Source organism: Rhagoletis zephyria, unplaced genomic scaffold (genome assembly GCF_001687245.7).
Source record: "Rhagoletis zephyria isolate East Lansing unplaced genomic scaffold, Rhagoletis_zephyria_1.1 Rzeph_scaffold_05436, whole genome shotgun sequence".
Classification (NCBI taxonomy): Eukaryota; Metazoa; Arthropoda; class Insecta; order Diptera; family Tephritidae; genus Rhagoletis; species Rhagoletis zephyria.
The window spans coordinates 28,865-39,624 of record NW_016162519.1 but is presented as its reverse complement, the minus strand read 5'-3'; the positions used below and the strand labels follow the sequence as shown (position 1 = coordinate 39,624).

General features: G+C 36.6%; 1 protein-coding gene and 1 long non-coding RNA gene across 2 annotated transcripts in view; one reads left to right on the top strand and one right to left on the bottom strand.

Annotated features, from left to right (window-relative positions):
* Window positions 1-3,310: 3,310 nt before the first annotated feature.
* Window positions 3,311-4,089, top strand: LOC108372103 (uncharacterized). Its single transcript, XR_001848812.1, has 2 exons — window positions 3,311-3,614; window positions 3,916-4,089. It is a non-coding gene; the product is annotated as an uncharacterized LOC108372103 (long non-coding RNA).
* LOC108372102 (importin-4-like) overlaps window positions 3,939-10,760 on the bottom strand; it is an 8,251-nt gene continuing 1,429 nt past the window's right edge. The window contains exons 2-8 of the mRNA XM_017627748.1: window positions 8,458-8,630; window positions 7,666-8,384; window positions 7,144-7,553; window positions 6,550-6,659; window positions 5,228-6,365; window positions 4,931-5,151; window positions 3,939-4,756 (exon numbers count right to left, since the gene is read on the bottom strand). Coding sequence (XP_017483237.1) covers window positions 4,330-4,756; window positions 4,931-5,151; window positions 5,228-6,365; window positions 6,550-6,659; window positions 7,144-7,553; window positions 7,666-8,384; window positions 8,458-8,630 — 3,198 coding nt within the window. The 3' untranslated portion in view covers window positions 3,939-4,329. The remainder of the gene's footprint in view (window positions 4,757-4,930; window positions 5,152-5,227; window positions 6,366-6,549; window positions 6,660-7,143; window positions 7,554-7,665; window positions 8,385-8,457; window positions 8,631-10,760) is intronic.

The window sequence follows — 10,760 nt, the reverse complement described above, 5'->3', positions numbered from 1 at the left end:
CATATTAATATGAGAAAAGCTCTTTTTAAGTTAATATATCTGTGTTCGTATGGAAAAGTAGCTTATGTCGAAAGGCTGACTTTAGTATAATGCGGCATTCCCTTTATTCNCTTTTTTAAGTTAATATAGGTAGGTGATCCACGGAAGCAAGCACGGGTTGACTATAGTAGATGATGCAAGCGATCTTTGCAGAGCATATTTTAGGAGGCCAAACTCGGCATTGCACCTGTGCAACTTAGTTTCTGGGNAAAAAGTTGTTCAACGGATCAGCGCCAGTGAGTAATTCGCAACCGTATGCTGCGAATGCCGATTTATACTAAAGCCACTCTTTCGACATAAGCTACTTTTCCATACGAACACAGATATGTAGGTAGGTGATCCACGGAAGCAAGCACGGCGATCTTTGCAGAGCACATTTTAGGAGGCCAAACTCGGCATTGCACCTGTGCAACTTAGTTTCTGGGCGAGGTAGTCACTTATCAGCTCACGGGTGGTGCTCAGGACAGACTAGAGTCAAGGCTGGAATTGCATTTCACCTATGCCAAATTTCGATATATTCTGTTCTGACACGGAGCAGACAAGTACTGCTGGTTAACCATCGCTCGAAACATGAAGCGGAATCATGGTGGGAGGGCCAAAAAGCGGGGAAGTTGTTTCTTTGGTTGTTGTTGTAACAACATACAAACATAATGACGCTGGCGTGACAATCATTGGCCAGATATAAATCTGGGTCGTTCCGTTTACGTAGATCAGACTATCGATGGAACGTTGCTTCTTTGGCGTTTGCTTGCAACGATTACAGGGTTATTGTTGTTGTAACAGCATACAAATTCCCCAAAGAGTTTGTGGGGAGTGTGGCTGGAGTGAGAGTCCTCGGCCAGATATAAATCTGGGTCGTTCCGGTTACGTAGACCCGACTGTCGCGGGATCGACGATTACAGGTTAGATCGTCTTTTTCGGGTAAGCCCGACTTTTTCTGGCGCGTGGAACCGGTAGTCGTGGAAATGCTCTGGCTCCAAAGTTTCTACTCATGAACATGGACTTATGCATAATCCCATAAAAAGGAAGCCAAAGGCGTCAAATCGCACGGCCTTGTTGAAAAAAACCCATCGACGAATCTCGAAATCAAGTGTACCCTGGTGATTTCTCGAAAATTTGTTGAAGACACATTTTGTACAGATCAAAACCTTCAATTGAACACCAAGAGTCATTATCCATTAACGGTCCATTACCTTTGAATTTCCTTAATGCATTGGTGAAGAAAATACACAACTTCAACAGAAACATTCCACATGGTGTTATAAGTGGCAAGCCTATCACTAAACGAACACCAGTTTGGACGACGTAATGTTAAATATGTAGTAGGATCTTACTTTCTCAAGCGCGAAATAGATGAACCATTATAAGTTTGCATGTTTGTTCCTGTAAAATACTGACTTTTTTAAGTACAAGTAACAAGTTTTTAAAGTTTCCAAATTTCCTTTTTCAGTTTTTAATATGCCTTTATTTCGTTGTTCCAAAGTTGCTGCCTCTTATAGATATTCAATTTTCATACCAAAATTTTTTTTTTATACATAAAAGTTTAAGCATTTTAATTAAAAATAAAAGGTATTGAAAGCTACAATTTCTTTTATTTGATGAGTACAACTAAGCAAAATACCATTTGTTTATACATTGCTTATGTGCAATAATTAATAATTATAATTTTTATTACTAAATTCAATGCTGTGTAGTACATATTAAAATGTAATGATGAAAATAAGAAATTTATGAAGCTTTTAGTATAAAAAACATTAAAAATAAAATTTAAGTTCGCGCATTGGCAATGCTTTACTTTCTCATAAACAGACCTATTAAAGAGCAAATATACGCTAAAACACAGCCAAAATTAAGATATACACCAANAAAAAGGAGAGACCTAAAGAGCAAATATACGCTAAAACACAGCCAAAATTAAGATATACACCAAAACCAAAATTTAATTGACTGTGTAGCGGCGGAGAGGGAGCTGCAGTGGCTTGTAGCTATTGTTGAACTGGTTGGAGGCGGTGGCTATTGGTCAAGCAAATACAAAAAAAAATACACACAAATTAAGTATAAATAAATATGGAACACGTAGAGACATCAACAATTAGACATTTATATACGAATATATGAAGTTGGAAATGCCTAAACGCCTGATTTTTTGTTTACACGGAAATGCATTGGCAGAAACTATAGGATTTTTTAAATTTTTTGACCAGTAAGAAAAGTAAAGCATTAGCCAGGACAAAATAAAAAAGATTTGGGAATTTTTGGATGTTAAGCTTTCTCTGCTTGCTGCCTTTGAATTTATGAGTGTTGTGATGTACATACATATGGTCACAAGCCCGACTAGGGTGAGGAAAACGTTGGCTTATTACTGCTTAGATTTTTCGTTTTTAGTTTTTTATAACAACTTGACACACAGAGTTTATATCACAGCCTTTATATATTCACTTGGAGATTAAAAGACCACCAACTTCAAAAGTGTGGTGGCCACGAAGATTTTGCATATATGTAGATACTATACATACGCAGGTTTTGAGTTGAACTTAGAGCGTTTGATAATGAACGCTGCGAAAAAAAACACAATTTCACTTATGATTGTTTTTCTTAGTGGAAATTTGGAGATGAAATTTTTTCTACGGGAAGCTTCTCCACGTGTATATCTTAAATATACAAAACTACATTTAAATCTAAGGCATTTTTTATTTCTCATTGTTTTTTATCTTTTATTAAATTGAATTTGTTTGTTAAAAAATTAAATAATGAAAGTGGTATTGTTTTTGTTGTGTCTACTTTCGGACGTATGACATTGGAGTATACAAGTATATGCATGCACTGAACTCGTAACATTTTTGTTTTCATTAGATGAAGTTGTTTGTTTGTTTATTGAGTAAATAATTGTTTTTGCTGGACAGTAGTTATTAAGGAATTTCTTAAATAAATATCAAATTTGTTGTTTAAAATTTTTACGTTGCCTATTTAACAGTTGATAAGTAGGAATTTAGCTCATTCGTTTTTCAAACATAGCTGAAAAATTAATTCACAAGTTGTTTACGCACTTTCTTTCAGAAATAGAAAGGTACTGAACTTGAGAAGATTTCATAATTTTAATTTCAACAAAATCTATATAACTAAATAATTATAAATTTCGCACTAGGGCGCATGCGCTCCTAACTTCATTAGATACTCGGTATAGGTTTGTTTCTCGATGTACAACTAGAAAAATAAAGTATCATTAATTAGGATAATTGTTCCAAAACATGCACAAGAAATTTTNACTGAACTTGAGAAGATTTCATAATTTTAATTTCAACAAAAGCTATATAACTAAATAATTAAAAATTTCGCACTAGGGCGCATGCGCTCCTAACTTCATTAGATACTCGGTATAGGTTTGTTTCTCGATGTACAACTAGAAAAATAAAGTATCATTAATTAGGATAATTGTTCCAAAACATGCACAAGAAATTTTTATACAGTCATTAGTTTGACACAGGGACTGAATTATGAAAATTAAGTTCTTTGTGGCATCAAAGTTTACGTTATTTTCGCAAAAAGCATCCTTTCAACATAGTTTAAAATAAAAGGTTTCAAAGCGTATATTATTCTTAAATAACAAATATATATATATATATTTTTTTGATATTTCATTTATAGTATTAAATACATACTCGTTTTCGCATTACAGTCCCTGATTAAGAATTTTTCCAAACTGCACTATTGCAGTTCACTTGTTTTTGCATGTTTGTTGTGGAGAAAAAAAAAATGCGCACAGTCTTAAGTCTTTTTTTACACCCCAAAAGGGAAAAATAGCATTAAACAATGGTAGATTTCACATATAGCATTTGTCAGTGGGGTGGGTGCCGTTGAANGAGTTTAAAATAAAAGGTTTCAAAGCGTATATTATTCTTAAATAACAAATATATATATATTTTTTTTTATATTTCATTTATAGTATTAAATACATACTCGTTTTCGCATTACAGTCCCTGATTAAGAATTTTTCCAAACTGCACTATTGCAGTTCGCTTGTTTTTGCATGTTTGTTGTGGAGAAAAAAAATGCGCACAGTCTTAAGTCTTTTTTTTACACCCCAAAAGGGAAAAATAGCATTAAACAATTAGGTTAAAATGGTAGATTTCACATATAGCATTTGTCAGTGGGGTGGGTGCCGTTGAAAACTACTTTTTTTCATTTCGTGAATTTTTTCATAAAAAAAAAATATATATAAACTCTAAAACTAGCTGAAATACATGAACTCAAATTTCAGTTGCTTTTCAATTGCTGCTCACATATGTAAGTTTACAGTGTTTGCAAGAAGGCAATAATTTCCGGATTCGAATTTGCAACTACACTGAATTTATCGGGATAATTTTCACGAATTTCTTGCAACAATCCCAACGCTGTGTCGTATGTTTCCTTCTCTGTGTATTCTTTTTTGTAGAGCACATGTATGGCAATAGCTATAATTTGTTCCAATGAGCCTGCGATAGCATCACGGTCCTGCAGATACAATTGTTTCAAGCATTTAAAGATGGAAGCATTTTCATCGAAATCTTCGCGTAGCGGCAAGTGTTGCATGAAAACGGGTAACACTTGAACCAGCGGCACCAACGAACTGTTAATGATAATCAAGCGTGCAATAGCGCCACAAATATTATCCAAAGAACTTGGCTTTGTTTCTTTGGCAACGGCCTGAGAGAGGGCATTTAAAATGTGAGGATAAGCTCTGTGAAAGATAAGATAGCAAATATTCAGTTAATATACAATCGAAGAAAACAAAGTTTTTCGGCTTCAACTTACTCGTATGATTTTTCCTCAGAGTATAGTACTAATTCACCCAAGCCATATACCGCGTTTTGGCGNGATCGAAGAAAACAATGTTTTTTCGGCTTCAACTTACTCGTATGATTTATCCTCAGAGTATAGTACTAATTCACCCAAGCCATATACCGCGTTTTGGCGTGCTTGATCAAAGTCATCTGAAAGTCCAGCGATCATAATTGGACAGAAAGTGTTGAAGAATGTGCCAGTGTGGTTTTGTAAGGGCGCGAAACACTCTGCCAAAGCACCGTAAGCGAAAGCGCGCTGCGATTCAAGGTCTTCGTTTTTCTTTGCCTTTTGCTGTAGGTAAACAAATTTGTACGCATTAATACACTTCAATAAATTACACTCTTTCGCGCATTCAACATTGACATACCAATTTCTGCAAAATAATCGGGTATGCGCGCTCGAAATATGGTCTAAATTGGTCGGGAGTCATTGCTGCACCCAACAACGGCAACATATTGCCAGCACCTTCAACAATCGCTTCATCATATTCGCTCTCCTCGGCATCCTCATCATCATCGCCAGTCGATTCATCGAATTGGCATGCTACCTTGCCCTGCAACACATCGGTAATGCATAAGAAGAGAACATCGCGCAGCTCAACGCTCGGCAAGGCCACTTGCTTCAACTCTTTCAAGAGATCAGCCAAACCTTCAAGCGCTGACAATACAACCGATACTTCTTCATCATCATGTACGATTTGTCCCAATTTTGGTAACAAGATTGTAATGGCACTGGACACACCCTGTAAGTTTTGTTGCTTGAAGAGCGCAACAACAAATGTGCACAACGCGTCAATTGACACTTTACGTATATCTTCCTGTGGATGATCGATCATCTTGTATACATTTTGATATGATTTCTCCAAGTACGGAATGAAAGCGGCTCCGGTATGTTCAGCGAATTCCTTCAACGCCAATATGGCCTCCTCTTTCTCGTCCAAATAGGAATTTTCAACACTGTAACCCGCAATATTATCCAAATCATCCTCGTCGTCGGAGTTCTCAATATCAATATCATCCTCATTTTCATCGGCCTCTTCAGCTGGTGCTGGCACGCCATCGTCATCCTTGAATTCGGGCACTACTTCCTCGGTGGAGAGTATAGAGTCGAACATACGTTCAATTACTTTCGGGAATACGGACGCCATTTCTTCGTTCACCACTTCAGCCAATGATGCAATAAGATTGTAAAGGGCACGACGTACATCGGGATCTTCAGCCTTTTCGAGCAAATTCAAGGCGAAAGTCATGGTATCGGTAGCTAAAGGCATAAAGTTTTGCTTGCCAATGGTACGAGCCAAGGCGGCCAAAGTATCAATGGCTTGGGGACGCAAACTTATGATGTCTTCATTTTCAGTTGGTGCCAGATAGGATTGCAAGATGGTGATCAAACGTGGGAAGTAGGGAAGCATATTCTCGTTTGTGGCGTTGGCAGCAGCTGAAATGGCGCTCAAAGCCAATTCTCGCACGCGCACTGAATTGTTGGGGTTCAAAGCTTCGAACAAACTGAAATGTAGTAGTAGATATTTGTAAAAAAAACGCAACAGGATGTGATTTATAGTGATTTACATTTCCATCAGTACNTACGCGCACGGAATTGTTGGGGTTCAAAGCTTCGAACAAACTGAAATTTAGTAGTAGATATTTGTAAAAAAAAAAACGCAACAGGATGTGATTTATAGTGATTTACATTTCCATCAGTACTGGCAAATGTGGCACCAATTCATTTTCCAAATTTTCACAGAACGTCTCCAGTGCATAGAACATACGATCGATGTGTTTGGGCTCAGTACCACCACTCTAAGGGAAAACAATGCATTAAAATTTTGTATTTAGAAATCTGCAAGGTACACTAGGTGGTTTGAAATAACAGACATTTTGTGCAAGCTTTTCGTGCAAACAGAATAAAAACCCAATCAACTATTTGTTCGACTACAGTGAATGACAGAAAAACGAAATAATCTAGCATAATTAGCACAAAATTTCACTACATAATTTGTTAAAACCGATTTTCGCTTGATTTGCAGCTGATTCATAAAAAGTATTGTATCTGTTTTAGGCGGCCATGGCTCGGTGACTACATCATTTGGCCAGGATGCCTTTTGTTTGGTAAGCGTCAGTGAAAAGGAGAAACACAAAGAGAGCCAAAATTGTACAAAGTTACCGAATATAAGCAGAAATAACTCTATTTGAACTTTTATTTTGTACATAACTATGTATAAATGAATAGCATAAAAATCAATTTGCATAGCTAACCTAAAACAAAATCAATTTGGCAACTTACCCGCAATTCATTGCACAACTGATGCAAAAACTCAAATAGTATCGGGAGAATTTGTGGTGCAAATTTGGTAATGTCAGGCTGCAGATGTTCCGAAAATTGACCGAGTGCGAAGAAAGCAGCATTACGTACGAGCGGCGTTGGATCAGTAATGCCCACTTTAACAATATTCAACATGGTTTCGAGATATTTATTGCAAATAGCTTCTGAGCAACCTTCGGCAATAACGGCCATGCTCAAGTAGGCAGCTCGACGTGGCAATGGATCCTGGCCCTGTAAGGCGGGCTCCAAGAGTTGCAACAATGGAGGAATCAATTTCTCTGGTGGTACGCTCAATGCAAGCAGATCCATTGTTTGGGTAGCAGTAGTCATGGGATTCGAGTTATCTTCACCCAAGAAGTATTCTTCGTCGTCTGTCAGTTAAAAAAAACAGTGTTTTCATTAATATAAAAATTAAATGGTACAAGTATAACTATAAGCAATATGATCTAAAAATCTTCAGTCATCAGCCTTGCTTTTGCTTACCATCTTCATTTTCCGGCTCCGTGGCCATCAAATTGAAAACGACACGTATGATGGGTTCAATCAACTTCTGCTTGATAATTAATTTTTTCTTAAGCCGCACCAGCCAACCAACATAAGCCACAGCTTTAATGCGCACAGCGCTATCAAGTTGAGTGTTATTTGCTGCTTCCAAGCAGAACTCTAACAACATCTTAATATGATTGTTCAACAGTTTAGCATTAAGATCAGCCATACTTTCAAGAATATCAAAAGCATGTACGAACTGATCCACATCGGGCTGTACAGCGAAAGCTTGTAGCGATTTAACAATCAATGGGATGGACTTCTGCAAAGTTTGCTCGGCAGTGTTATGACCCAGAGTGAAGGGCACCAGATAGGTCATGCCGGTGAGAATATTAAAGATCACAGGCGTAGCCATGTTGCCAGTAGCTTCGGTGGCCACCAATGCAGCTGTAAACATTTCACAAACCGATTCCATATGCTGCAAAAATTGATCCGGAGCCGCATCAGCCAAAATGGCAAATGTCGATGAACCGAGTTCGCTTTGTTTGGGATCGGCCGAAGAGCAATAACTGTAGATAAACTTTAGCACCTCACTCATCCATGAATCGGCTTTTTTGGCTTCGTGACGCACCAAAACACCAACAAACTGGGCAATGGCTTTGCGTACGGATTTTTGTTGCTCTTGCATGAGAGCATTGAGCATACCCTGCTTGATGCTGGGGTAGAAGAAAATAGCAAATTAATAAATTGATTATTTTCCAATAACAAATACCTATGCCTTATACTAACATTTGCTGTTGCTCGACAGGCACTTTGTTCCATTGACGTAGCTTAGCTAAGTGCTTCTTAAGTAATACGGCAGAGTATTGACGCACCTGCGGTTCTGGTGCAGATACAGCGATCTCACATAGAGCAGGAATAGTCTCGGGATGCTTGTAGGCCTCCTGCAAATCGGCTGTGGCCTGGGAAAAAAACATTATATACCTGTTTATTTTTGTGCATTTTTATTTGTTAGTAAACTCTTGCGACTTGTAAACTAGTTTATAATATACATATGTATGTACATATGCAGTTGGGAGGGAATTCATAACACGTTTCCAGTTCGATCTAGTATCGGTTAGATGTTGCTTACGTACTATATAGAAATGATACATATATGTAAACAGAAGTTCATTCACGCTTCTTAAATAGATCTAAAAGAAAGGAGATTGCAGCTGTTCCTGACAATGTGTTAAAAAGCCGCAAACACATTTCGTCGCCTGGGTAAAAGATTGTCGTATGTTACACACGTACACATGACGCTTACGACAATCTTTTACCCAGGCGACGATTTATATTGGTAATTTGCTGCTTTTATTTTCTTCCCAAATGAAATCACTTGAAGTAAAACAATAAATATTATATATTTCTCATACAGCAAGTTAAAAAGTACAGCAAAATTAAACAAAAAAATGTATTGTATTTTATTTTGTTTCAACTACGTGTCCGACAAATTATGCCTATACATATTTTTTTACCTAGTTACATGCAGCTCAACGCATTTCCTGATACCCTACGTATTTGACCGCACCAGCAGATCTAACCCAAAATTTCTTGGAAATAACTAAAGTATGCAAAAATACAATCGACATTATAATGTGAAAGTCTAAATATTGCAATCGGTTAAGACAGAAGTTTAAACTTTTTTTTTTAATAAAAAAGCTTTCATAAAACGTTTAATTGAATAGGAATTTTATTTAGTGCAATTATGACAGCCTATGTGCACAAAAGCATGGCACGATGATGACGACGCAACCATGAGTCCTCTTGAATATTTAAATTAATTAAACAATGCGGATTGTTACTCATCGCATAGAAATTGTATATAGAACCAAAGCATAGAAGAAACAATTAGAGAATTGCAAATCCGGATCTACATGTAGAAACGTATATGCTTGTATATAACATGTGTATGATGTATGTATGTACATATTTGCACTATGAAAACACATATTTACATATAAATATGTGTGATGTGTTGCTTTTTGGCCCCACCCCACATCCAATAACAACATCCTAATTTTAAAAAGCTGCACGCTTTTGATTTGCGACGCAGCAGTTTTCCATTCAGAGTTTGCATTTTGATCACTACATATGTATGTATGTATCTACGTCCATAAAATTCGATTATGTATATATGTATGTACATATAAGTAGATACTTAGGTATACGAAAATGGTGCTGCTACTGTTTAATTGAACTGAATTTCGGTTGTGTGTATGGTCATGCTGGACTTGGCAACAGATAGCAAAAAAAAACTCAGTATGTAGCTAGATATATGCATGTTAATAGCAAATGCGCTAAATAAAAAATTCCAAAGCGTTTGTAGTTGTACGCCCGCCGGCCGGCGTAGAGGAAACCGGTCCGATCACGCACAGGAGCGCGAATGGGTGGGTGTTAGTATACATTTGATACAAATATTATGCTTCTATAGCATACATACGTACATGAAATATGCCCATATGTACATATGTATGAACTATTTTTGTTTTATGTTTTTCTGTCTTATTTTTTTCGATAAAAGTCGGACAAACACGTGTAAATTTATACAGTATGTATGTAGATATTTTTATCTAGTACAATCACACTTGTAAATTGTCCATGAGCTCTAGCCTCAGTATATCCAGTAAAAAAACTGTGGTGAAGTCCTTTATGGGGATAAAGTTTCCAGAGGTGAAATTTTAGGTAGCACACAATTTCTTACACGCATGGTTGCTTTTCATCACTCATGAAAGAAACTTAAGAAATATTTGAAAAAAAAGTTCATATAGTACATTAATTTTGAAAGAAATACCATATAATGTATGTACTCTGGTTAATAATATCAAAAAATGTATTAGAACCACCGTTTAATGTTATATTTGATACAAATTAATATTGCTGCCCCGAACGCTCTGCGCCTTGCCACTGAATAATAGATTTACTTAAAATTACATCCCTGGTCCTTGTTCTTTCTGTATCGCATCGTGGTGAATTCATATTTCTCAGAAATTTGACAACAAAACAAAACAAAGCAAGTATTTTATTTGCTAATTTTTGCGATTTCTATTGTT